The sequence below is a fragment of the Serpula lacrymans genome (assembly GCF_000218685.1).
Source record: "Serpula lacrymans var. lacrymans S7.9 unplaced genomic scaffold SERLAscaffold_2, whole genome shotgun sequence".
NCBI lineage: Eukaryota > Fungi > Basidiomycota > Agaricomycetes > Boletales > Serpulaceae > Serpula > Serpula lacrymans.
The window spans coordinates 937,200-964,076 of NW_006763291.1; the positions used below are offsets into that span (position 1 = coordinate 937,200).

At 46.9% G+C, this 26,877-nt stretch overlaps 8 protein-coding genes across 8 annotated transcripts; 4 read left to right on the top strand and 4 right to left on the bottom strand.

Moving 5' to 3' along the window:
* Nucleotides 1-383: 383 nt before the first annotated feature.
* Nucleotides 384-7,925, top strand: SERLADRAFT_433204 (uncharacterized protein; the record flags this gene model as incomplete). Its single annotated transcript, XM_007313388.1, has 10 exons — nucleotides 384-2,770; nucleotides 2,824-3,392; nucleotides 3,447-3,783; nucleotides 3,835-4,601; nucleotides 4,653-5,555; nucleotides 5,605-5,714; nucleotides 5,770-5,943; nucleotides 5,994-6,486; nucleotides 6,546-7,838; nucleotides 7,876-7,925. The coding sequence occupies 10 exons, from the start codon at nucleotides 384-386 to the stop codon at nucleotides 7,923-7,925; spliced, it is 7,083 nt and encodes a 2,360-aa protein (XP_007313450.1).
* Nucleotides 7,926-7,999: 74 nt separating this feature from the next.
* SERLADRAFT_456666 (uncharacterized protein) lies at nucleotides 8,000-9,782 on the bottom strand (the record flags this gene model as incomplete). Its single annotated transcript, XM_007313389.1, has 7 exons — nucleotides 8,000-8,187; nucleotides 8,256-8,291; nucleotides 8,347-8,678; nucleotides 8,735-9,085; nucleotides 9,158-9,445; nucleotides 9,498-9,558; nucleotides 9,618-9,782. The coding sequence occupies 7 exons, from the start codon at nucleotides 9,719-9,721 to the stop codon at nucleotides 8,031-8,033; spliced, it is 1,329 nt and encodes a 442-aa protein (XP_007313451.1).
* A 31-nt stretch (nucleotides 9,783-9,813) lies between these two features.
* Nucleotides 9,814-12,632, top strand: SERLADRAFT_359366 (glycoside hydrolase, family 1; the record flags this gene model as incomplete). The annotated part of the gene is made up of 17 exons (XM_007314273.1): nucleotides 9,814-9,843; nucleotides 9,897-10,011; nucleotides 10,065-10,308; nucleotides 10,366-10,673; nucleotides 10,734-10,832; nucleotides 10,892-10,929; nucleotides 10,984-11,106; nucleotides 11,160-11,296; nucleotides 11,357-11,395; nucleotides 11,461-11,471; nucleotides 11,530-11,674; nucleotides 11,728-11,837; nucleotides 12,021-12,041; nucleotides 12,094-12,113; nucleotides 12,173-12,333; nucleotides 12,388-12,409; nucleotides 12,461-12,632. The coding sequence occupies 15 exons, from the start codon at nucleotides 10,260-10,262 to the stop codon at nucleotides 12,630-12,632; spliced, it is 1,455 nt and encodes a 484-aa protein (XP_007314335.1).
* Nucleotides 12,633-12,810: 178 nt separating this feature from the next.
* Nucleotides 12,811-14,079, top strand: SERLADRAFT_456667 (oxidoreductase; the record flags this gene model as incomplete). The annotated part of the gene is made up of 6 exons (XM_007314274.1): nucleotides 12,811-13,117; nucleotides 13,179-13,261; nucleotides 13,323-13,518; nucleotides 13,577-13,643; nucleotides 13,709-13,805; nucleotides 13,867-14,079. 6 exons carry the CDS (start codon nucleotides 12,866-12,868, stop codon nucleotides 13,931-13,933), a joined length of 762 nt encoding a protein of 253 aa, XP_007314336.1.
* Nucleotides 14,080-14,083: 4 nt separating this feature from the next.
* Nucleotides 14,084-15,907, bottom strand: SERLADRAFT_433208 (glycoside hydrolase family 5 protein; the record flags this gene model as incomplete). The annotated part of the gene is made up of 12 exons (XM_007313390.1): nucleotides 14,084-14,232; nucleotides 14,291-14,466; nucleotides 14,527-14,688; nucleotides 14,747-14,781; nucleotides 14,844-14,867; nucleotides 14,921-14,945; nucleotides 15,005-15,102; nucleotides 15,156-15,373; nucleotides 15,425-15,493; nucleotides 15,553-15,658; nucleotides 15,700-15,734; nucleotides 15,790-15,907. The coding sequence occupies 12 exons, from the start codon at nucleotides 15,905-15,907 to the stop codon at nucleotides 14,084-14,086; spliced, it is 1,215 nt and encodes a 404-aa protein (XP_007313452.1).
* Nucleotides 15,908-17,412: 1,505 nt separating this feature from the next.
* SERLADRAFT_433209 (glycoside hydrolase family 5 protein) lies at nucleotides 17,413-19,253 on the bottom strand (the record flags this gene model as incomplete). The annotated part of the gene is made up of 11 exons (XM_007313391.1): nucleotides 17,413-17,561; nucleotides 17,624-17,799; nucleotides 17,857-18,018; nucleotides 18,078-18,133; nucleotides 18,190-18,217; nucleotides 18,270-18,367; nucleotides 18,430-18,716; nucleotides 18,780-18,935; nucleotides 18,993-19,050; nucleotides 19,104-19,114; nucleotides 19,169-19,253. 11 exons carry the CDS (start codon nucleotides 19,251-19,253, stop codon nucleotides 17,413-17,415), a joined length of 1,266 nt encoding a protein of 421 aa, XP_007313453.1.
* Nucleotides 19,254-21,000: 1,747 nt separating this feature from the next.
* On the top strand, nucleotides 21,001-23,018 carry SERLADRAFT_456672 (uncharacterized protein; the record flags this gene model as incomplete). Its single annotated transcript, XM_007313392.1, has 5 exons — nucleotides 21,001-21,088; nucleotides 21,139-21,564; nucleotides 21,623-21,711; nucleotides 21,791-22,129; nucleotides 22,186-23,018. 5 exons carry the CDS (start codon nucleotides 21,040-21,042, stop codon nucleotides 22,372-22,374), a joined length of 1,092 nt encoding a protein of 363 aa, XP_007313454.1.
* SERLADRAFT_365232 (peptidase C19, ubiquitin carboxyl-terminal hydrolase 2) lies at nucleotides 22,850-26,397 on the bottom strand (the record flags this gene model as incomplete). Its single annotated transcript, XM_007314272.1, has 5 exons — nucleotides 22,850-23,071; nucleotides 23,131-25,605; nucleotides 25,669-25,783; nucleotides 25,953-26,197; nucleotides 26,257-26,397. The coding sequence occupies 5 exons, from the start codon at nucleotides 26,395-26,397 to the stop codon at nucleotides 22,850-22,852; spliced, it is 3,198 nt and encodes a 1,065-aa protein (XP_007314334.1).
* Nucleotides 26,398-26,877: the final 480 nt, after the last annotated feature.

Consider the following 26,877-nt stretch of genomic DNA (forward strand, 5'->3'; position numbering starts at 1 on the left):
CTTTGAGCCATTCACAAAATCACCCCTTCAATAGGCATCAAGGCCCTTATTGTCCTCAGAGAGAAGGAGGATGTCATCCTTGTATAGGTCATGCAAGCGCATACAGTCACGGTGTATCGACAGCAATCAACAACACTTATCATGGCGTGACTGTGTATTGGTTTATCAACCTGGCGAATCAATGATCGCAGCATGGATATAAAGAGCATGGAAACGTTCCACTTCTATTGTGGGTCGAGGGTCAGTACGTGTTTGGTCGATTGTGGGCGTTCGGCGCTTCATTAGTGAGTACAAGTACGAGCAGAACGTTGCTTGTCTTCTCATCTCTTGCATCGATAGACTCATACCTCAGAAACATATATCGCCTGCTCAAACTATTCGTCATGAATAGAGAAACCAAACTTAAGCGGCATTTTGATGCCGTTATCTATGGAAGGTTGAAGATTGAACCGAGAAACTCATTATTGTTTCTTGAAGCAATCTACAACCATCCAGAACCCGTGGCTTGTATAAACAATATTGTTGCAGCAAAGGACGGATTATCATCGGTACAGAGTGCTATGCACTTTGATATCTCAATAGCTTTCCTCAATGGCCCTGCGTCTCTCCTTTTTGCCTACCTCTTGACGCCACAGCTCAAGAGCATCGCAGGCGGTACCCTGATCAACGAAGTGGTGCTCAAAATCGTAGACCCTCCCTTATTTTTCTATGCGCTTCTTGACGCTTTCAGGGCTGGAAAGCTAGAGGAAAAGGGACAGCAGAGCTTTGCTGCTCTCTTACTTCACCTCATTTGCCTCCCCGATTCGCGATCAACTTCTTATCGTGAGTTGGCCCAGAATCCTGCCGTCTTGGGAAAACTGGTGGCTCATCCTAACCGAGACACGAGAGCTCTCGGGGAGCGTATCAAGCATATACTCTCTGTCTATAGCACTGGTACCACTCTCGAAGTTGGTGGCCCAGGAGGACGGCACGATAATGATTTCTCGGACTTTCGCCAAATCGCAATAGTCCCTACCGCGGACGAAATCACATGCACAGACCCTCCCTTTCTTCGCTCTTGCGCAGAGCTGGAAAGCCCAGAGGCTGCAAGTACCCGCACTGCAGATTATCTTGATAATCAGTTCCGCTTATTGCGGGAGGATATGTTATGCGAGATGCGCGAGGAGCTACAGATTGCAAGAGGAAAAAAGAAAGGTCACTATCGCGGTCTTGTCATCAACGGATTGGATGTCATCGGCATCTCTTGTGGGACTCAAGCCAAGAGAACTAAGTGGGCCATGACTCTGAAATGTCGCGATGATTTGCCACAGCTGAAGAAAACGAAAGACAAGGATCGTAAAACCTTCCTCACCAAAGATAACGCTGGGAAACGGATTCTTAGGCACCAGTCTTTAGCATGTATTCTTGTTGACGGAGAGGTCACAGCTTTTGCAACTGTCACTCGGGACGAGGAGTTGCTGGCAAAGAAGCCTCCTATCGTTGTTCTTCAGATCGAAGGAGATGCCAGCACGATGAGGGCCCTCCTGAGACTCAAAACTGGCAAAGATGTCAAGCTGGTTCAAATAGACACCGCTATATTTGCATTCGAGCCGGTATTAAAAGCAATTCAAGGAAAACTGGAACTTCCCCTTTCCTCGGAGCTGCTTTTTTGGGAAAAAGGCATTGAAATCGACACTCCTCCATGTATGCCAACAGCAATCATACACGCAGTGGGGAACAACCCGCAGCAAGATCTTCGAGGACTATTAACGATATCGAAATCAATCGTGTTGGACAGATCTCAGGCTGCCTCACTTATGTCTGGACTGACGCAGAGGGTTTCATTGATCCAGGGTCCACCAGGTTCGTCGTCTTATGTTTGTCTAGTGAAGCTTTTCTGGACTTTGCACCTCACTTTAGGTACCGGAAAGTCATTCATCGGTGCGCTTTTAGCAAAGATCTTGCATGATTTCACGGAGCAGACAATTCTGGTCGTGTGTTATACCAATCATGCATTGGACCAGTTCCTAGAGGATCTTCTCGACATTGGTATACCTGAAAGCAGTATGGTCCGACTGGGTGGGAAGTCCACAACAAAGACAGAGAACTTATCGCTGTACAACCAAAAGAAGACGACTGTCAGACGCGATAAAGCGGAATGGAGTATTATAGACAAGCTGAAGACTGATTCAGAGCGACTTTGCAGTGAATTAGAGACGTCCTTCAAGCGATATATGTCATCAACTATACAAGACGATGACATTTTGCGTCATCTAGAATTCGAGGATCCAGCCTACTTCGATGCATTTTCTGTCCCAGAAACTAATGACGGAATGACCCGTGTTGGGAAGAAAGGCAAGGAAGTAGGCCCGAATTATCTTATCAACCAGTGGCGAAATGGTTGGGATGCTGGCATATTCAAACAATCCTCTCATGTGCAAGAAGCGCTCGAGATTTGGAATATGAGCCAACCTCTGCGACAGCAGAAGCTGGAAGAATGGAAGTTGGTCATTTTGCAAGATCTACTCAGCGAAATATGTCGTATTGCCAAAGAATACGATAATTGCGTCAAGGTCCTTGGCCAAAGGTTCAATGAAGGAGTACAGATGACCTTGAAGCGTAAACGAATTATCGGCTGTACTACTACAGCGGCTGCGAAGTATAGAGAAGATATCAGTGCAGCTTCTCCAGACGTACTTCTCGTCGAAGAAGCAGGAGAAATCTTAGAGAGTCATATCATAACAGCTTTGGGTCCTAAAACCAAACAGTTGATCTTGATAGGAGACCATAAGTATGTTGTCATTAGAGGGTCATCGGCGATTATTGATTTGAATGTTTTCTTAGGCAACTTCGCCCGAAAGTAAACAACTATCTTCTGACGGTTGAAAAAGGCGAAGGCTACGATCTCAACAGATCCCTTTTCGAGCGCCTGGTGCTTAAACAGTTTCCTCACCAGACACTTACCCAGCAACATCGCATGAGACCAGAAATATCCTCATTGATTCGTGCGTTAACGTACCCAGACCTTGTCGATGCAGCTGGGACAAAAAACCGTCCAGCCCTGCGTGGTGTCCAGAGTAATATTGTTTTTGTGTCTCATGACTATCCCGAAGACGACAATCCACAGCTTGCAGATCGTCGAGATATGAATGCCTCTTCTTCGAAGCAAAACTCGTACGAGATTGAAATGGTTTTGAAAATCGTGCGGTATCTTGCACAGCAAGGCTATGGAACAGAGAAACTTGTCATATTGACTCCGTACCTCGCGCAGCTGCATAAGCTGCAGGCAGCGCTTCGAGAGGACAACGATCCAATTCTCAACGATCTTGACTCATATGATCTAGTACGTGCAGGGCTAATGACGCAGGCAGCAGCGAAGGTGGCAAAAAAACCACTTCGCCTTGCTACAGTTGGTATGTCTTTCATGTTGCGTTAACGGGTATTACATTCTCACAGGTATTGCACAGATAACTATCAAGGTGAAGAAAGTAATATTGTGATTGTTTCGCTTACCAGGAGCAACCCGGAGAATAACATCGGTTTCATGTTCGCTCCTGAACGTCTGAATGTTCTTTTGTCTCGTGCACGAGATGCACTCATTTTAATTGGAAATTCGCATACATTCATGAATTCTCGCACTGGCGGAAAGCTTTGGAAGGATTTCTTCGACTTGCTAAAACGGGGAGGTCACCTATACAACGGCTTTCCTGTTCAATGTGATCGACACCCAACACGAATCGCCACGTTAAGCCAAGCCTTTGAGTTTGACGAGAAATGTCCTGACGGGGGGTGTAATGAACCTTGGTAAGTTGCTCACTCCTTTGTGCCGGCCGCTGAAGTTTACCCTTTTGTCAGTGGCGCCAAGCTAAACTGCAATTTGCATTTGTGTCCATCGAAATGCCACCAGCTATATGACCACTCGAAGATGCCGTGCGAGTTTATAATGTATGGAAAGTGCACAGGACCCAAGAGTCACGATTTGTCCTGGCAGTGTTATCAAAATCAGCCTCTCGTGTGTAGCAAATGCGAACGGGATGCGAAACTCGCTGAAATCAAACGAAAAAGAGATTTTGCACTGCAGGAAAAAAGAGAAGCGGAGCAAGCAGCACATGCCCGCAAGCTGGCAGAAATCGATCAGAAAATTGACGATGTTACACAGACTTTGCGTGACGAACAGCTCGCAATAGACAGGGATAACGCTATTCGACAGAAATATATGGACTTTGAAGCAGCTGCTGCGAGGATTGGACAAGCTTCAGCTCCACCTGTATTACAACCGCCGTCTGCTGTAAATGTAAATCTATTTCGCCCAACTAAGGCGAAGAAATCATCTCTCCCATCTGCAGTGCCGTCTTCATCTAGTCATGTTTTTCCTCCTGAAACCTCCGCGTCTGACCCAGAGCGTCCAGAAGAATCCGAATCATCTATTGAATGGGAGCGTCAGAAGGAAATGGAAGGGGTACGAAACGACGCAATTGATTCAATTATGGAGATGACTGGGCTCGAAGATGTCAAACGTCAAGTCCTGCGAATTAAAGCCAAAATTGATGTCGTCAAAAGGCAAGGAACATCGTTGAACAAAGAGCGCTTCAATCTTGTTCTCCTTGGAAATCCTGGCACTGGTGAGTGATAAAATCTAGACGTGTAACTGTTTGCTACATAGTCAATACTAGGCAAAACGACTGTTGCAAGGCTATATGCCAAATTCCTGACCTCGATAGGTGTTCTTCCAGGTAGTGAATTCATCGAGACTACTGGATCCCGCTTGGCAAATGACGGCGTCGCTGGAGCTCAAAAGCATGTAGATGATGTTATCAACGCTGGAGGAGGAGCCATATTCATCGATGAAGCTTATCTTTTGACCAGCGAACACAACTTCCAAGGGAGACAAGTATTAGATTTCTTGCTGGCCGAAATGGAGAACAGAGTTGGATCTATCGTATTCATTCTAGCAGGATACAACAAGCAAATGGAGAAGTTTTTCGAACACAACCCTGGCTTGCCGAGCCGTGTGCCCTACCAGTTGCAATTCGCCGATTACACCGATCTCGAATTGTTAAGTATGTTAGAAGATCTCATCAAGAAGAAGTATGGCGGGAAGATGAAAGTGGAAGGTGGGATTCGAGGCTTATATGCTCGCATTGTCGTGCGGCGTCTAGGTAGGGGTCGCAACCGAGATGGTTTTGGGAATGCACGTGCTCTGCAGAATATATTCTCCAAAATCTGCGAGCGTCAGGCGGAACGGATCAACAACGAGCGTAAAGATGGATTGGCACCAGATGACTTTCTGCTAGTCAAAGAGGATCTAATTGGCCCAAATCCGTCAAGCGTAATGACTAGGAGCAAAGCCTGGGACACACTTCGTTCCTTGATCGGCCTTCAGTCTGTCAAAGATTCAGTGCAGAATCTCTTTGACTTAATTCATGTCAATTATCTACGCGAGCTGCGGGAAAAAGAGCCAATCCAGATGTCTCTGAACCGCGTGTTTCTCGGCTCGCCTGGAACTGGCAAGACGACAGTAGCTAAGCTCTATGGGCAGATCCTGGCGGACATGAAACTTTTGAGCAATGGCGAAGGTTAGTCCGTTGGATTTGACAATACTTCAGTCGTTGACATCATTATTAGTGGTGGTAAAAAATCCGGCAGACTTCGTTGGAGCTGCTCTGGGACAGTCCGAGAGCAACACCAAAGCCATTCTAGCCAATACAGTTGGGAAGGTTCTGGTAATTGATGAGGTAACGTGGACGGTTGTGTAGTTCCAATATATTGAAGCTCAAAGTACAATATTAGGCGTACATGCTGTACGATCGAGGAAGTGGCACTAGCCAACAAAGTGACCCTTACAAAACAGCCGTCATTGATACCATTGTTGCGGAAGTACAGAGCGTACCAGGAGAAGACCGCTGTGTTCTGTTGTTGGGTTACAAAGACCAGATTGTTGAAATGTTCCAGGCAAGTACTGAAGTACAATATCTAAGTTTGAAGCCTTATTGATTCGCTACTTTAACATCAAGAATGTTAACCCGGGCTTATCACGCCGTTTTGCGATTGAGAACGCCTTTCACTTTGAAAATTTCACGGACTCGGAACTTCGAGAAGTCCTACGACTAAAAGTCAAGCAACAACAACTCGGAGCCACAGAAAAAGCGGAAGATGTGGCTATCGAAATGCTGAGTCGCGCTCGTAATCGCCCGAATTTTGGAAATGCTGGGGAAGTAGAGAATATCCTGGGCCAGGCCAAGGGACGATACCAGACGCGTCAGGCCACTCTTCCTGTCAGTAAACGGTCTTTCGACGTTGTCCTAGAACCTCAGGATTTTGATCCTGACTTTGACCGCAATGAGAATGCGTCCACGAACCTGGTGAAATTATTCGAGGATATAGTAGGCAGCGAAGATATCATCAAGAAGTTGGGTGAATACCAGCAAATTGCCCGTACGATGAAGGCCAAAGGCATCGATCCGCGTCAGCATATTCCTACTAATTTCGTTTTCAAAGGGCCCCCAGGTAAAGATTTATCTCCACCGTTCAGCTCGCGATCAGAATATTGATAAACACTCTTCAAGGAACGGGGAAAACGACCACTGCGAGGAAAATGGGCCAAGTCTATTATGACATGGGATTCCTTTCCAATGCGGATGTCGTAGAATGTTCAGCATCTGATTTGGTCGGTCAGTATGTTGGCCAGACAGGTCCAAAGACAAAGAAGGTGTTTGAAAAGGCCCTAGGGAAAGTTCTTTTCGTGGACGAAGCTTATAGGCTGGGTGAAGGTCATTTTGCTAAAGAAGCAATGGACGAGCTAGTGGGCCTACTAACCCATGAGACATTCAAGAATAAACTTATAGTCATCCTGGCAGGATACGACCAAGAAATGAATAATCTCATGGCCGTCAATACCGGACTCTCTAGTCGATTCACCGAGGAAATCAATTTCCCAAACATGAGCATTGTGCACTGTATAGGGCTCCTCGTTAAAGAGTTGACGAAGATGGGGGTATTTTTGGATGGCATTGATAATCCACAGTCTGAAACGTATCAAGAAATAGAAGGGATATTCGGGGCTCTATCTGGTCTTCCATCATGGGGTAATGCACGAGATGTCAAGAATATGGCTGAGAAGATGATCCGTCAAGCTTTCATGAAAGGCGGTCTGCTAACAGCAGAAGATGCGGTGGCCATATTGACCTCTACACTAGACGAGAAGCGTGAAAGACTCACGAACGTGCCCATAAAATCTGGGTTCTCGCATTTCGGAACCCCTCAGCAGGCGGCCCCTGTACCACCTCCTTCTATGACTCCTCCCGCTCGAATGGCGCAGGTCACGAAGCAGGCCAGGCCTCTTAGCAAGCAAAATTTACCCAAGCTCGCCAACGCACCTCCTAAACTTCAATCATCTGGATCATCCGGTGTTCAGCGTGATCCTGGTGTGTCGGACGCTATATGGCGTCAACTTGAAATCGATAAGCTGAAGGCTAAGGCTGTGGCGGAAAATTTGGCGAGGGAAAAAGAAAAGCTAGAGCGAGACATACAAGAGGCTAAGGAGCGCGTAGAAACTGAGAGGAAGTTTGCCGAGGCGCTGGCATCTGCTCGTGCCAAGGATGATGCAGAAAGATCAGAACTAAAACGACAAAGGGAGCAGGCCAGGCTACGAGAAGCGACAGAGAGGGTGGAGCGCGCAAGGCTAGCTGCCGCCCTCGAAGCAAAGCGACAGGAAGAGCGAAAAGAACAACAAGCTCAAGCAGCGCTGCGCCGTATGGGGGTATGTGTAGCAGGCTTTCAGTGGATAAAAGGCTCAGGAGGATACCGCTGTGCAGGAGGCTCGCATTTCATTAGTGATGAAGCATTAGAGAGCGCAATGGGTTAGGTTAGACACATGTATTGACAATATCTTTTTAGTCGATCGTAACCATGACTTTGCACTGAACACGGACATTAATCAGGTCTAGAACTTGACAAGTGAAAACAAAAATACTTCATATGTTCATGGGTTCCAGTCCTTTCCTTTGTCAAGACAGTCCTTGACTACTTAGTACAAACTGACTTTATATTAGTTATTCAGTTACAGCATTTTCATCCATCGTAACGTCGTTATCCTGCTGCTCCTCAGTTTGTTCAACGCCAATACTCCCAGCTGGCCTCCAGACATTACCGATCGTTGCTTTCCATAAGCGTATGCGTCCATCATTCCCTGCAGAAGACAGTACGGTCCTGAAGGGAAATTAACACAGCAGACCGTATCAACATATATTTTGCTAGTAAACAAAGACGAGACACACCCTGTTATATTCCACTCGACCCTCCCAACAGCGGATCTTAAGGTAAGTGGTCAATAGCGGGTATGAAAGGTCGGGTCACGAATGGACACACCTATGATGATCGAAATCAGCCACCACGATCCCCGTCCATCTGTGGTCACTGCCCTCTCCTTCACCATCCGCATCGGCATCGCCTTCGTCAGCTGGTTTTACTCTCCATATCCTCACATGACCATCGCGGCCACCAGTAGCGACAAGATGATATGAGCGTCCGCAAGATGGTGCCCACGCGACGGAAGTTATGGCATGTGGTGCTGGTGTATCCGTGTCAGACGTAGGAGCCAAAGCTGTGGCAGTAGCCTCAGAAGACGATGGGTAGGGTGTAGGTGACGGGTCAAGCGCCAAAAGTGTGGTGGGGCGGCGTGAAGGAGACATATGAATAATCTAAATGAAAGACGATTAATAAAGCGTTGGATAAAAATAACTTGGTCTGAATGTACTTTAACAACTCCCGAGATACCTGATCCTGCCGCAATAACCTCCCCCCAATATCTGTCTTTACACCAAGATATGCACCAACCACCATCAGCTTCTCGATTTCCCATACCGGGTCTGGTTTGACCTGATGGTGCTTGAGATTGTTGTAGCGCCTGGGCAACAAGGGAAGCAGAGGCACCGTCGAGAGTGGCATTGGTTTGCGTGGGTGTTGCAAACGCGACTGAGTGAGACGAAGGAGAGGAAGTGGAAGGGAGCGCCAAAACATCAACCTCTTCTGAAAGTTGCCACGTCGTAAGCGAGGATTGCTCGAGACATTCATATATTCGAAGGTGATTGTCAGAAGATATTGTTGCCTAAGTGGATTTTCGCAGAGGAAAGGACATTCATCAGTAGGAACATTGTTAGCATTTGAAGGGCCGACTCACTAGCTTTAATCCAAAATGTCGAGGAGAGAATTCCACAGCCCTCACAGTTCCTCTAGCATCAACCAATGTGGATCGCTCTACCCAACGAGAAGTTGATGGGACTGATGCAGCTTGCAGGGGAGCAGTAGATCCCGCGCCATTCAGGTTCAAGTTTACTTGTGCCTCAGGCTGCGATCCAAAAGATGTCTGCTCCCATATCTTGACCGTTCGATCAAACGAAGACGACGCGATGATTGTGCCAAATTCTGGATGGGCCCAACAAATTTTTGAGATTGCAGCGTCATGTGCCTGCAAGACATGTAAAAGATGAAAGAGGAGAAGGATAAAAAGGAGGACGTACTTTCCAATCATCTTCTACCTTCCAGTTTCCATTGCTTTCATCAAGTTGCCATACCTTTATTCTATATCATACGGTGTTAGTTGGTCCAGGTTTCATTCATAGGAGAGAAAAGGTGTGAACCTTTGGTCAATGCTGCCGGTTGCAAGTCGAAGTCCGTAGAAGTCGTAGGGTGCGTCAGTTAGCAGGTCGTTGTGTGCATTTTGTATAAGTCCCGTTTGAATCATTTTTCAGCCACGGTTCAAAACCAGATTCGAACTGTAAGTGTTCAGCGCAAAGGCTTCGGAATATAACAAGAGCAAACAACGCGAAAACCACTTACTGTCACAGACTTCAAGTTAACGTAATAGTAAGTTTGAAGAATACTCCGCACCTTCGAAACTGTGCATTCAATCTGGTTAGCAGAACCAACGAAATGCCTTTTAGCCACTCTTCAACGTCATCCAAGTTTTCGCCATGTACTGACCGTTATGGAACGTTGTGTGACCAGAAGCATTGACACCAGCACACTCACATTGTACGTTCAACCTTATAATAGTCCGAACCTCATGTGTATCAATAGATTTCCAGACCTTGCAGATCTCTAGAATATTTTAGGCGATGAATCTATATTCAAGTTTCGATAGCTCAGGAGTTGTCCGACGTTATTCCGAGTCCATCTGCATGTGACTGCACACCCCGCATCCATAGATTATTTAAGAATGCGCAATGCATACAAGCAGTCCCAAACACTCTTTTAACATCTCACCACTGTGAAAGCCTGACATGACAGACAAGAAGTTGCCGAAGGATTTTACCTGGGGTTTTGCTACAGGTGAGGTTCCAAAGGCATAGTTTATGTATCGCAGCATCGCTCACTCTTTGGAAATAGCCAGTTACCAGATTGAAGGTTCATACAACGAAGGTGGTCGTGCACCCTCGATCTGGGATACCTTCACAAGAATTCCAGGAAAGATCGCGGATGGGTCTTCTGGAGACGTTGCAACCGACTCCTATAAGAGGTGGAAGGAAGATGTTGCGCTTTTGAAGTCATATGGTGTCAATTCATATCGTTTCTCATTGTCGTGGTCTCGAATTATCCCTCTCGGCGGGAGGGGAGACAAGGTCAACCCGGAAGGAATAGCATTCTACAGGGGTATAATCGAGGAATTGGTGAAGAATGGTATCACACCTTATTTGGTAAATCAATTCCGTTTTTTAGCCAGTTTGCATAACCTTGGCTCACCTTGACGCTTACAGACCTTGTATCACTGGGATTTACCTCAGGAACTCCATGATCGCTACGGAGGCTGGCTGAATAAGGATGAGATTGTCAAAGACTTTGTCAACTATGCGAAAGTAAACCTAAAAAATGACGTCTTCTTGAATTACGTAAATCTGACGAGTGTGTTTGACAGATCTGCTATGAAGCTTTTGGTGATATTGTCAAACACTGGTATGACCATTCCAAATATCTGTCTAGATCACAAAAAATAAAGGACCGCATTAGGATCACTTTCAATGAACCATGGTGTATTTCCGTTCTCGGATATGGCAAAGGCGTATTCGCCCCAGGACGAACGAGTGACAGGGCTCGGTCTTCCGTAGGAGATACTGCCACTGAACCATACATGTAAGTTTGTGGCATATTATTCTGTAAGCAGATATTGAGCCATATATTGTTAGTGTAGGGCACAGTGTGATCATAGCACATGGGTATGCGGTTAAACTTTATCGCTCAGAATATCAGTCCGCGCAAAAAGGTACCATCGGAATCACACTAGACAGTAGCTGGTTTGAGCCCTACGACAATAGCAAAGAAAGTGCGCTTTTGTTATAATCAGTTCAACTGAAGGTATCAAGGTTTATATAACTTCGAACAGACATCGCAGTAGCGCAGCGCGCGTTTGATGTGAGGCTGGGTATGGATTCTCTTTTTCTATCTACAGGATATGGAGGCTGAATTTCTTATTCATCTATTGACTAGGTTGGTTCGCTGTACGTATTGAGTTTCCAGCTCTAGAGGTTTTATAGTGCTCACTTAACGAATACTCAGCATCCGATCTATCTGGGTTATTACCCTGAAGCCCTCAAGAAGATGATTGGTAATCGTCTTCCGGAGTTTACTCCGGAGGAAATAGCAGTGGTCAAGGGCTCCTCCGATTTTTTCGGTTTGAATACATATACCACACATGTCGTCCGTAAGTATATCCATAATGTCATATTTAATCATCTCACTTATTCTCGCTATTAGAGGAAGGTGGTGATGATGAATTTAACGGCGGTGTCAAACAATCGCACAAGCGCGCTGATGGAACAGAATTAGGAACCCAAGGTAAGATCCTATATTTCCAAAGGAACATTGTGGTTTATCATCAATACGGCAGCCGATGTGAGCTGGCTACAAACATGTAAGTCATACTAACCAACCTAATATTCAATACTTATCAACTTATGTCGATGCCATAGACGGTCCTGGATTCCGTAAAGTAAGCAATCGCAGTCGAATTTGGTCAAGGTGCTGCTGATGCTTGCGTTTTTCTCAAGTTACTTGGTTACATCTACAAGGTTTGAAACACTCTCACCTCCTCCTCACACATGCTCATTCATGTGATATCAGAAATACGGCAAGCCGATATAGTAAGAAAGGGCATCTCCTAAATGATCTTCACAAGGAGATACTAAGGGCTCTTACTTAGTGTCACAGAAAGCGGCTTTGCCGTCAAGGATGAGAACAAAAAGACGGTCGAAGAAGCAATAAATGATACTGACAGAGTCGAATATTACCACGACTACACGAAAGGCATGCTCGAGGCGGTTACTGAAGATGGTGTAGACGTCAGGGGTTATTTCGCTTGGAGTATGTATTTTCCTCTATATGAGTAAGCGGTGATTCTGACAAACCACACTACAGGTCTTTTGGATAACTTTGAATGGTGCGGTGTATTTTCTTGGGTTGGTAACATTTACTGGATTCGCGATAACAGGGCGGAAGGTTACAAGATACGCTTTGGTGTGACTTACGTGGACTACGAGACGCAGAAACGCTACCCCAAACAATCATCCAAGTTCTTGACTGAGGTATGTCTTGACTCTTTGAGAAGAACCCAACCGAGGTTTATACATATTTCATTGCAGTGGTTTTCTTCGCATATCTAAGAATATTGTATGTATCAAGATATCAAGTTGGATCGCGTGTACGATTATTTGTGTCGTTTGAAATGAATTTACTACCTATTTTTGAGTTTCCCCAGCACTTGTGACAAATGCGTCCAAAGTAAGCACGTGATTGTGACCTCTGCCGCTATGTGACTTCGACGATTGCATCATCGACCCTAAGCGGATTTGGTACAGGAGCTGAAGTCCACGGCTTTGTCTCCCGACTAATCATCATGGTCTCCCTCGTAATAGGCGCTTCGCGTGGGCTTGGGCTCGAACTTGCTAAATATCTCCATTCCAAAGGTCAGAAGGTCTTTGCAACTGTTCGCTCGTCATCCTCTCAGCAGGAACCATCATGTTCTGGCATCCATACGATACCAGGGGTTGATGTTGCAGAAGAGGGGGCTGGAGAAAAGATAGTCAGCCACCTCTCGGGCGAGAAGCTGGACCTAGTGATTATAAATGCGGGGCTGCTCAAGAAAGAGGTAAGTTGTAAATCATCTTGAATGCATAGTAGACTCGTACTTCAACTCTCATCGTCTTTAGACGCTCGATAAACCCTCCTTTTCAGATGAAGTAGACATGTATAAAACTGTAGCAATAGCTCCTGTATTCTTGGTCCATCATCTGTTAGTATCTCTGCTGCATCTAATAGAACCAAAGCGCATTGAACATGTATTTTCGATCCAGTGTCACTGCAAACGCCTTGAAGTCTCCTTCTAAGGTAATTCTTATTACTACAGAAGGTGGATCCATTACTCTCCGCACGAGAGAAGAAGGCGCCGGAATGTATGGACATCATGGCAGTAAAGCCGCCGCCAATATGGTTGGTAAGTTGCTTGCTCACGACCTGTACCATAAAGACATTACTGTGGTCATGATACACGTAAGTGATCCGTTTTCAGTTGAATGGATGTTGTGGTGCTATAGGTAACATTGCCTAGCCTGGTTTCATGAAAACAGATATGACAAAAAATGTGGGATTTGATCAGTTCTACGAGTCCGGAGGAGGTAGGTTCTTATTCTAAAACGTCAGATGTCAACCAAAGCTTGATTTACAAACGTGACGTCCTCAGCTGTTGAACCATCAGAAGCCGCCATATCGACTATTGACTTTATAGAGCAACTTACGCACGAAAATACAGGCACATTTTGGGCTCCCCGTGGCCCAAGGTATGTCTCAACTTCTAATTCCGTTCCTAGAGCTGCATTCACATTTTAAAACCACTTGCAGGGATATCGGTGAAGCAGAAAGAGTCTTGGGCAAGAATTTGCCTACTCCTCTACAGTTACCCTGGTAAGCCGGTGGCTAATTGGCAGATCCTGGCGAGTGTGGCACGAATTGCAGGCTGTTGAAAACTTTCGTGTTCTGCCAATAATGTATCTACATTGCAAGTGAATAGATGCGAAATAGTATAGTCCTAGATTTTGGGCATCTTCTAAGTCCGCGCTCAGGCCACAAGGCCGTTCACGTATGGGGCCATTGCAGCGCTCACCAACAACGTATCGTTCCAACCGGTACCATTGTAGGTTGGCACCTCGCTCAAGATGTAATCAGTGGCGAAGCTACCAGCGGACCAACCAAGGTAACCCAGAATGACTGAGGAAACAATGAGTTAAGAGGGGTAGTCGAACGCGAGTAGATGAGATGACTTCACCATCTGAGTTTGCAGCTTGGTACGCAATTTGCTGGGAAACGTAGGCAACGCAAGACGTAACATCTCCACCACCGGTCTCAGTGTTAAGTGCCTGACGGCCATTCTCACGTAACCAGACAGAGAGGGGCTCCCAAGCATCAGCAATGTTGTTGGTCACACACGGGGCATGAGTACCACTACAGAGAAGCAGGATGTTAATGGCAATGGTTTAAATATAGGTGAACGGCGACACTCACGAGTTGTCGTAGTCAAGGTATTTATGAACATCCATGACAAGGTTTGTGATGGTGCCGTCGGGGTTTCTCACCGCGTTGAGTGCCTCAGCGGATCCGCTGGAGACAAACGTCTCTGCAGAAGTGTAGTTGTTACCAGGAAGGAGAACGATTTGGGAAGTCGCTCTGCAAAATTAGAACACAGTCAGGGAACAACTTGATACTAAACAATACAATGACAAACCCCGCAGTACGGATAGCGGTTACAGCAGCTTGAACCTTCAGGCAAAAGAGTGTGAGCAAATCGCCATCATAGAAGCATCGTAGAAATGCATATGTACCGATTGAGCCCAAGTGTAGATATCCTTGTCACCGAAATATTAGTTATGAAGAACTACAATAAAAGACAAAAACATACGGGGATATCATGAGGCTCATTCATACTACCGAAGAACTCAAGTTGAGCACGAAAATGACCTAGAAAGGCATGTAAAACACGCACACTCCGAAAACGACGTTGGATTCGTCCTTCCAGTATGATGCAATGTTGTACCAGAGGTCCGCAAAGATCTCGTTGCTAGGTCCACCTTGGCCAATGATCTATTCACCATCATAAATATCGAGCACGATAACGCGTGCTGTATGGGACACACCTCTCCATCATATCGAGCATAATTGTGAATATCGATCTCACAGTGAGCGCCAGTACTGAGACACGCCGCGACAAGCATGTTGTAGTTTGCAAACATGGTCTCGTTAAGAGTACCAGTCATTACATTGTCTGTGAGATACTGCCAGCCAACAGGGAGACGGAAAATGTTGTAACCATCATCGTTGATGAAGTGTGTCATTTGACCGAGGCCATCCGAACCTGTCAGTAAAGTCAATGAAGAGAATATCATGGGGAAGAAATGGAACACACCACCCAGCTGGGTCAAAGGTGGATCAGCTTGAGTGATGTCGCATGTCCCATCAGTACCACAACCGAAATCTGTCATGTCAAACGAAATCAGAAAACATCATTGCAGATCGGAGCGAGAAATCATTTACCGAAGCCGGCGATGTTAACACCAGCATACGTTAGAGGCGTGAACGTAGTGCTTTGGCCGCGAACAGATAGCGTAGCAAGCGCGGCGACAACGAAAGCGTACAGAGTCTTGACAGCCATTGATCGATGCGAGGGAGGTCAAATCCTACTGAAGGTTTGCGAGCATCACTCGACCATTTTATGCCTGTCGAGGAAGCATTGATCAGCACGGCTAAAATAATAAGTCTCAAGTAACTTACCTGAGAATTCCTTCGTTTTCACATACGTTAATAACGCACTGCTATTTTTCCAACCCGACATCTTACCAATCGCCCATATCCGGGTCCTATTTCTGGCGGCTTCTGTGCATGAAGACATAGAAACGCATCTCTGCTCCAGTACTTTACATCTAGCCACGAATGCGAACAGAACATGCGCCTCAAGGGACCTTCCCGTATCTGTAGAAAGTCATTCACGTCGGTACCTGAAGTCACGAAATAGGAGCAGAGGCGGTCACGTGCACGCCACGGGTTGCGGATGAATGTCGTGTCATTATCGGGCAATCAAGTAAACACGCCTGATATAGGGCGCGTTGGAAGCTCCTGCGTTACAGTGCGTATGACTTCAACTCTCTGTATTTGTCCATTCAAGGTACCGAGAGTCGGACATAACCAAAGACAGAAGGCTTTAGGCCAAAAATCGGCCTAAAGTAGCCCGACGAAAAATGATTACCAGTGACCAAACCTAGAATCCACCAAGCCTAAAGCCATCAGTGAGCCTCATCATGTCGTTGGTACCATAGCGTGGACGGCTGATGTAACTCTGCTGCAGCGTCCTCTCACCGGAGATCAGCACGCTAATGACGAGGCAGAAGTTACCAGTCATCATATGAAGTGCCGAAATGGGACCTAATGAGACCCATATAGACCGAAAAACTCAGGCTGTAGTTCCTCCTGCATATATATTTCATCCGAGTCGGACCTTTGTATTGCTTGCAGAGCCGGGAAGGTCGTAGATGTGTTAAGTCTCCAAGCCGTCCTCAATTCTTCCAGAAATGATTTTCAGGTCTTCTGGGAAGCTCATGGCCAATTTGTATCTGGTCCGAGGAGAACTCACTATGCGCGGAATGATTATGGGACTGATTTCAGGAACAGACAAAGGTGCTGTGAACTGGAGAGCGGTAGTATATATTAGTATGCCACACCAGCTACAGCTTAAAACGAAACGCACGATGCTTCACCCATGCTTTGGTTCGTGTCAGTGGTATACCTGCGACTACTTGAGATCTCCTTCTTCGAAATGCCATAGGTTTTTGAACATGGATATTAGGCAGTCGAAAATTTGCTTGTGGCAAGTCATAAGCTTCTCCAAGGACGACGACAGACTGAACCGACGTTCGATGGAGAGTGTTTTCATCCAAGTCTTTGGGGAAATATACGGCTCAAATGATCCATGGAATGATGTATAACTAACAATGCGCTATTGTATGATGACGAAACTCGGGTGTATCATGCTCAGGCCAATGAGCATGGCTGAAGGAAAATGAAGCTTATCTCCTGAAAGTATCAAGAATCAAAAGTAGAACAAGACTCGAAGACTCATTCACGGTACTTGGTACGACTTGGTGTGGAAGAACTAGAAAACCAAGACTCGAGCACGTGGATTAAGCGAGAACCTCGGTTCCGACCCATAGTGTCCACCGAACACACACCCAACAATACGAAATGGGTCAATGCACCAGAACTGATAGATGAATTGCGCAATAGGTGACAAAAAAGGCTGAAGAGATATTTGGTATATTTCTAGAGCATCAACTAACACAATGTACACAAATCACACGTTCCACAAAAAAAAAACGCGAAAATCGACGGCATCCAGCTCCTTTACGCAACAACTCCGTTGGCGGTCGGTGCCATGCAAGTAGAAACGAGCGTTGTGTCAGTCCAGGTGGTACCGCTCTCAGTGGGTGTCTCGCTGAGGACGTAAGTGGTAGCAAAGTTACCAGCTGCCCATCCTACGTATCCAAGGATCACTGAGAAGGCAAAGGATCAGTAACTAGTAACACTCCCTGATCGATGTATTTGTTATGCCCACCATCTGAGTTCTCCGCCTGATATGCAATTTGCTCGCACATGTACGTCTCACAGGAAGCAACGTTCCCTCCACCTGTTTCTGTGTTCAATGCTTGACGACCGTTGCAGCGTAACCACTGTGAGAGGGGTTCCCAAGCGTCGGCGATGTTGTTGGTGACACATTCTGCATTGGTTCCACTTATAAAATACTATGCGTCGGTTGTCATATGAAGGTGTAAAATCAATTGTACGCACGAGTTATCGGAGTCGAGGTACTTGTGAACATCCATGACGAGACCAGTGATACTTCCATCGGGGTTGGTCACTTCGTTGAGAGCATCGGCGGATCCATTGGAGACGAAAGTCTCGGCGGATGTGTAGTCATCACCAGGGAGAAGGATGAGTTGAGTGGTGGCTCTGTCATATCAACGGGGTGTCATGGTACTCATTCTATTCCAAAAATCGCACTGACTTACCCGGCTTCACGGATGGCAGTCACAGCAGCCTGGACTGTTCCAGCCCAGAGCGTAATCTGCCACGGGGATTATGAGACAATACATTGAGGTCAGTTAGTTTTCAGAAACATACGTTGGGAAGATCATGGGGTTCGTTCATGCTAAGATCCCTAGTGAGCATACAAGGCTATCGGGGGAGAAATGACAACTTACACTCCAAAGACAACCTTAGACTCGGTGGCGTAGTAGGTGGCTAGCGAACTCCAGAGAGAGGCAAAAATTTCGTTGGAAGGTCCACCTTGACCAATAATCTATATATGGTAATCTGATAAATACTCATTCTGAACATGTCACGTAGTATAGTGGGGCATACCTCGCCGTTCCATCTCGCATAGTTATGGATGTCGATGATGCAACTAGCACCAGTTGCCAAGCACGCCTGAACGAGGGTATCATACTCAGCGAAGTTAGTTTGGTTTAAAGTGCCGGTCAAGACGTTGTTAGTGAGGAATTGCCAGCCGACAGGGAGACGGAAGATGTTGTAATTGTCATCATTGACGAAGTGAGTCATTTGCCCCACACCGTCAGCACCATAGTACTGTGTTAAGGGAGGGTAGGCACCGCTCGCGGTACAGTCCCCGTCGGTATCACAACCGAAATCTATCTCCGGATACAAGTGTTTAGAAAGCTCTACTAAAATAAAGAAAGAGAACTGATACTAACCAAAGCCTGCAATGTTAACGCCTGCATAACTCAGTGTACCAGCAGATGCAGCTGGGGTGGCACCACAGGTGCTGGTCGCTGTCGCTCCTGCAGATGTAGTCGTTGCAGTTCCAGTTGCCACCGTAGTAGCAGAAGCAGCCAGACATTGGTAATAATCTGGATGTTAATACCTATCAGAAAAACCATACACTTTCAATAAAACACTAAACGCACAGGAGTTGACCTCAGTGCAGACAGCACCTGAGACGCAAGTCGTGTCGCCGGTAAAGCCCTATGGGTCATGTCGTTAGCGCCAAACAAGGTAGATTGTACTTCTGCATTCACTTCACCACCACCTTATAAGAAGTAACATTAGCGTTGTATGCAAAACCGAAGTAATAGTAACATACATTGCGCGTAAATGGCTGCTTGACCGCGAACCGAAAGGGCAGTGAGCCCTACAAGTCCAAGAGCATAGAGAGACTTCAAGGCCATTTTTGTTCTGAGTAAGCTCGAGTATGAATTCAACGCAGATGCCGGTGCTTACAAAACTTGGTCCATTTTATAGGCTATAGAAGTACTACCGGGGCATAATTTCAGAGTTAATTCTGTCCAGACAACCACATTGCACACTGGCGAGGGAGAAACACTTCGATGGAGGCTGTACGCCGAAGGTTCACCGAATACGATCAACTTCAGTGTGAAGTTTCCATCTCATCCATCGAGAAAAGCCGCGAGATGCACATATGTCTCGACAGGTGCAAGGCTTGAGCGGTCCTGAATTTGCAGGTCACTTCTCACGGATGATTTTCGCCATATCATCGGATTGAGTAACAACATCCCAGGAGGGTCTGTCATAGAGGCCAACAGTCACATAAGGTCCCTTAATTTTTGCTAAGAATATGCACAACATCTACGCGATGAGAGAAACAGGGAGCCGTGACTTGCTCACTTCTAGCAGCTAACATGAGCTTCGGCCACCATGGACATGATCGTGGTATGTGACAGTGAAAATTTGTTCCCGGGTTGATGTCGGCTGTCATCGAATCTGAGGTGAGTTTTTCCTTGGCATGAGACCTCTTGTTCTACGAACCAAATGTGAGGATATCGTCAACGGATCTTGTTATCATGAGTAAACAAAAGGAGACTTGCATGGTAAAGGTTACCTCGGTAACCACATCTGAAGTAGGACCACAGTAAGACAATGAAATTCAAAACTGGAAGTCAGGCATGCAGGTACAGAATGCAGCGTGAAAGTTGGAACCACTACAGCGAATCCGACTGGCCGGCAACTGCCGACCATCACTGCCGCGGAGTGGAAAAGTTGCAGCGTCACAGTTCCCTTCTATAATGACTGTCAGACGTCTACGGCCTAATTATGCTCTGTCAATAATCATTCTAAAGTCTGGTTCATGAAATCTTTTTGCAGTGCAAATTATCATTCATGATGACTTTGACGAGCCTTCTCTATGGAAATTTGCCCCGTTGCCCTGGCCCTGAATACCACAAGGGGAATTGACCGCGCCGCACGCGGTCCGCTGAACAAGGACGTGTTCATGATTATGCAGTTAAGCAAAAGAATTTGAGGGCAAGTATGTCATTTCGACGAAGAGAATTCCGTACTGAATCCGCCGACACAAGCAACTTCAAAATATGCCGTGACCTGCAGACTCGGAAGGTACGTTTTCACGATACGGCAAACTCGAGGTATAGCCGGATTTTATCCTTCACTGCATCATATACTTCTTCTTAACATCGAAAGATATCTACGCTACCCTGACATTGACATAGGTCCCGTTTTCAGTCGCTTATAGGGGAGTTTCGTTAGATGTGTCTCAAGGTATCGTTGTTGAGTGACTCTTCAGAGAAGGGCAAAGCTCCCGCTGAAACTTCGGCTTTCATGACTCTGCAAAAGTATATGGATCACAGTGATGACAGGCGATAACTAGAAGCCAGTGTTTAGTTTCCAGTCGAAGCCTATCTCAATAATCTTGTCCGAGGTGTTGACATATGATCTCCGTAATTATACCGTGGCGAGGACTGTGAGACTACTCTAAAGTTAAATTCTCCCGTAAGAAATGGCTCGAGTAGTAGAAGTTGCAAAAGATTATCGATTATCAGTCGTTCTCGTTCCTTGACATGCCCCCTTTTCTCAACCACTAGACTTGCCTCTTTAGTTCCTGACCGGATGTTACCGTGTCGCACGGACATGGTCCACGTGGTTATCACAGACAGATCGGCCGAATCTGAAGTTTATCGCAAAAGTAACCGTCACCACAACATGCAAGTAGATTCGCCTTATGAGCTGCGGCAGATAGTAGAGCTGCGAGGTATTCAGCCTTCCTCACGTACACCCAAACATACATTGACTTTTCTACAGGCCACGATGATCGTGCATGGCATGTGGCCTGGAATCCAGTGAAACCTCTACTGGCTTCTTGCTCAGCAGATAAATCAGTTCGCATGTATAACTATCATGCAAGCACCGATCACACAGATGTGAATACCACTGAATTTTCACTGTTTACAACAATCCCCACTGGACACAGTAAAACCGTCCGTAGCATCGCCTGGGCTCCGTCTGGGAAGACACTGGCCACCGGATCATTTGATTCGAATATCGGCATCTGGGAGCAGGAAATACGTAGTGATGGCGAAGATGGCGAAGGAAATGGGAATAGTGGAGAGTGGGAGTGCATGACATTACTAGAGGGACATGAGACCGAGTGCAAGAGCGTCGCTTACTCCAGCTCTGGAACATTGCTTGCTAGTTGTAGCCGCGACAAGACTGTCTGGGTGTGGGAGGGTATGTCGGATACGATCCTTTTCTTTCAAAGCCAGATCTGACGTAGACCTTTCCACAGTTCATCCTGATGCTGATTTCGAGTGCATGGGGGTGCTCATGGAGCATAGCCAAGATGTGAAGTGTGTCGCCTGGCATCCAGAGGAAGAGGTCATTATCCCCTATTTTCCATATTCCAATTTACCCAACAAACCCACCTCTTTATCACTGACAACTTTTCTCAGGACAGATACTTGCTTCTGCTTCTTACGATGATACCGTAAAACTATATATCGATGATCCATCGGAGGACTGGTTCTGTTTTGCAACGCTATCTGGGCACACCTCCACCGTGTGGTCAGTCGCTTGGTCCCCAACGAAAAGCTATCTCGCCTCCGCTTCAGATGATTGCACAATCAGGATATGGAAGAGGATGGAAGAGCACAAATGGGAGTGTGTCCTTGTACTCAAAGGCCATGATCGGAGTATATATTCCATCCACTGGGGCAAGGGGACGGGAGATGAAGACAGTATAGGCTGGCTTGCCAGTACTGGAGGAGATGGGAAGATCAATGTGTGGCGGATCAACGTAAGTAGCGTATCGATCAAAATAATAAATCCTTGCTCACGTTCATTACACCTTAGGAATCACCGGAAAATTCAGGACCCAGGAAAGAAGCTCTCGAACATACCTTACTTGCGACTCTGCCATCTGCCCATGGTACTAGTGATGTGAATGCTGTTGCGTGGTGTCCACGAGCAGGATACGAGGACATGCTGGCTACGGCTGGTGACGATGGTTCAATCAGAGTTTGGAAGATTGTACGAGCATAAATGTAATCATAAGAAAATATGTATGGTTGTTGACCCTGGTATCTTGGGGCAGAACGATGTCTTACTTATTTATATGCTACTTCCACACCAACGAGAGATCGATGCAGTTGTAGTATTATAGCTCCAACACATACATAGGGCACATATACACTATCACCAACAAGAAAACCGATTCTACCGGTAATAAGCCATGTCCGAGAAGTGTCTACTGAGTTACACCGTTAAGTAAAAATACGAGTACGAGACCTTCCCTGAATCCCCTGGATTCTAGGACAATACAAAAGAATACAATAACATCTGATGACTCCTGTCGTCAACATATCAGCTAGATATAAACAAGGAGATGTCAAAAGGGTATGGTGACGACGAGATAGAGGCGATGATGATGATCTCTGTTAGCCTGCGTTTCCATAGAAAGGGCGCAGTAACAGCTCCGTTTATTTAAAACGAGCAAGCTGTAGGCGCAAGTCCAAACTCATATCCGTTCATACATGCAGATGTAGGCTTTCGTCTTCAGAACCTCCTCTAGACTCGCTAACCGAACAACTGTGTCGCTGATGTAGGCCCAATCCCTCCGAGTCTTGGCTGCCGATAAAGGCTTCTCAGATTCGGAACCTGTGGTTTCAGATGAAGACCTCGCAGTATCGCTACTCGTCGAGCTAGGAAGAGCAGTGTATGCTATGTAATGCCCGCCTAGCTATGGTACAGAAGAACATCAGTCATGTAAATGTCGCTAAGAAATTACTATGGACATACCATGTTACCGATGTGAACCACGACAGCGTACAGCCGATACATGCAGCGCTCAGGACGCTTCCCACGTGATCTACCTGTCGCTCTCGACTTGAAGAATTCATCTTTCTTCGGGGCAAGATATGGCGCAAGATCCAGAAACTCAGGAAACGACACGTAGTCATCAAGCTTCTTGAAGCCATTGGAAAACGATATAACGGGGGTCTTGGACGTCTGCTGAAAGCGCTTCAAGTGGACGACGAGCACTGGAGGTGGAGTCGAAATGAGATACCGTTTGAACGCCGGACGCATGATGACCTGCTTAGATCGAGGAACTTTGGAAGGTCTTGGCTCCTGTTCGGTTCGCTTCATCTCACTACGTGGCGGAGAAACAGGTCGTGGGAGGTGGTCTCGCGATGCGTTTGGTGAGACAGCAGAGGAATGAACAGACGAGGCGTCCGAACACAGCGACATGTTGCCAGACCCGTCACTGTCCCCGTCAGAGAAGTCATCTGTACTATCAGTAGTATTATCAAAAGGAGGCTCTTTCCGCCGCCTACGATAAGCTCTGGGAGCCTGTAGGGAGCCTCTCGACGACAGTGTTGTTACTACAGATGGCTGTGTCGAAGTGGAGGCGAGGGTGTCCTGCCGTTGAGGTATCGCCCGTGCAGTTAGAGGGGGAGAGAGTGGAGACTCGGGGCCTGTCGTGGATATCACTGGAATAGGAAGCCCACCGTATATATTCGGACGGCCGTGTGGACTCAAAGGAGGTTTGAGAGACCGGGATCCAACAGTTGTGTTCGCGGATTTCTCTGAGAAACCTGTATACACACTGTCGTGGGCAGAAGAATCGTAGAAAGATGTTACAGAACTCGAAGGAGAGGCGGTGGCAGACGGGTAGGCAGAGGTAGGTGCTGATGAGTCAATACCCATAACTCTGAAGCTCCGCGGTATGACACCATTGGGGCGAGGTGTGCGCTGTTGTTCTTGTTCTTGAATGCTTTCTTCACCCACATTCTGTTTCTCGTCATCGCTATCTGTGCACGACTCGGATCCGTGCGCTTCTTGCCTGGCTTTGGGTTTGTATAGTCCATTTGCTATCTTCCAACATCGATGACAGCCGACCATATTCTCCCCGTCCAGTACCTCGACCGACGTGAACATCCTGAGACATTCCTCTATCCCAGCCAGCTGGCTCATCTTCAACCAAGCGTTCGGAGGATGTGACATAGCAGTGCCGCCAACATGATCTTTTGGTGGTTTGAATATCGCGAAAGGGTTTGTCGGCCCCGGGTTAATATCTGCAAGTATCTGGCGAAGGTAAGCAGACTCCTCATTTGTTAACTTTGGTGGCCGAAGTTTAGACCGTTTGGTCGGTAACGATGGGCTGGATGGACGTGCTATGAGGGGAAACTTGGGAGTGGACGGTATCACAGGTGATGGCCCTGGTGATGGACGAGACGATGGAGAAAGTGACCTTGTCACAGAAGAAAGCTGTGCTTGCAGTTTATCGTTGACTGCATTCAACGACGTATGCTCCCGGTCAGACATTACTTCCGGGGTAACCACAAGATTCACAGCATCTGTAGAAGGGAGAACAAACGTCGCAGCTGGCGCAGGTGCCTTGGGAACAGAGTCCTCATCATCCATCGAAGGTAGTTGCTTTGACAACAAGGGACTCTCTTTCTTCTCCTTCTTTCGTTCCTCTCTAGAACGTCGCCGGTGTTCTTTGGATTGTTTGGTTAATCCGACAGAAACACTAAGTCTTCTACCCAGTCTTGTCCAGCTGTCTTCATCCTTTTCCTTCTTTTCCTTCTTGTCCAATTTCTCTTGCTCAGCAAACTCGACATGTTCTCCAACTTTATCTTTGACCTCAATAGATCCAGAACTCCGATTTGCCGAATCCTGGGGTGGTATTACAGGTGATGTATTAGCCGATACAACTTCCACCAAAACTTCCGCTGGTTTATGGCCTTCGCTGGTTTCTGCAACCGGTGGATCGACTTCGACCAGATCGATACTTCGTCGTCGTGGAGAGCTCAATACATCTGCGTCGTCATCCAACGCTGAAGACCTTCTCGGTGTCGCAGGAACAGATGACGAGCGCTGCACCGACATCCCAACACCCAATGCCGTTCCTGAAATATTTCTAATCTTCTTCGCAAACTCCTTCAACTTGTCGCGCTTCCGACCTCGGGCGTAATCTTCCGCTTTGATGCTCAGACTGAGATCGTTGAAATCCTCGTAAGTATGAGACACATGTTTGCACGCCTGGCATACGAGCACGCTGGCTAATTTCCCACCAAAAAGCATGTCGACAAATGAAATTAATCTCTCCTCTTCGGGTATGGGTTCCGTCGGTCCGTTCATGACCTGCGCAAGCGGTGAAGATGTAGGTCGTACATTCCGGGACCGGGGTGGGGGTGACAATGGTTTGATATTCGACTCACTCCGACCCTTCTTGTTTTTGTCTGGCGGAGGCTGTCGTTTCTTGATAATCTAAAATGCCAAATCATAATCACTCGTGAAAGTGTTTAGAAGGATTCAAGGATGATGACGTACATCTACTTCTTCCATGCGCATCGCGTCGAGTAGTTGCCGTAAGAACTCATGAGCGTCTTGTTGTCGAAAATCAAGGTACTGTTCATACTTCTGACCCAGAGAAGCCAAGATATCTCTGCAACGAATACATCAGATGTTGCCGGCAACGATTTTGAATAGTTCAGATAATCTGGGGAAGCCCAGATCAGTGCGGAAATAGTAGAATGCGCAGGTCTGAACTACCGGCGATTCGAACAAGCGCCCGTGGGCCAAGAGGGAAGGATGGAGATTATTCGGATACACACCTCGGACTCATACTTTCACGCTGACGCTTTCCCTGGAGACCCCATGCCTTGAGCATAACAGACACAAATCTATCCCCTATAGGCAATCCAGCCGTCCACGGCTGCTCCCATTCTCCACCTAATTCGTGACCATTGGTAAGTTCAGGCGATCTCTTTGATGCGATGAGCGTCAATGCAGATGTCTGAACAGAGTGAGGCATGGGGTTAAACTGTACAAGGTCGGCAAGATATCGTGTTGCTATGAGCTGCATTTCAGAACTAGTGAGACTTTGGTTGAATGGGATGAGACTGAGAAGACACGCACACCCTGGAGGACGGAATTCATAAAGCAGGTGTTGCCATGATTGATGAGACCAGGAGGAAGGAGAGCATTTCTTTCCTGCTCCTCCCGTTGTTTCCTGGCCCTGTATACTTCTTGGGGTGTAGGAGACTTTTGTTTCGCCATGTCAGGACGTTGCCAGCCAGGCTGCGAGGGTCCAGTGGATAATTCAGTAAGATGGGTGGGCTGAGGAGAATATGGATGTGGTTCGAGGAATGGATTGCAGGAATTGGAGCATGCGGGTGGGTTATAAGAGAGGTAGACAGGGAGTAGTGCAAGGGGGATGCGCTGCGTCTTGAGCGCAGTGTGATCAGCTCAGGTCCATTTGGCTGTTCACTTTACGGCTTCACGTGCCCCGGCCCGCTTGCATAACCCATTATGATGGAACCACACCGTTCACTTTTAAGCACATTTTATAGGTACAAATCCTGAAACTCGCAAAAGAGCCTCAGTGTAGGCCCACACGAGCTCCAGGGGAAAGAGCACGCTGAAAGAAAGGCGAGCTATCAGGCGAACCTTGCTGAGCGCTGGAACTCCGAGCTTGCCAATTGCGAACCGCCTGGCAGTTGCAGCGTTGATCCAGGGGTGGCGACGTGAAGATGGTAG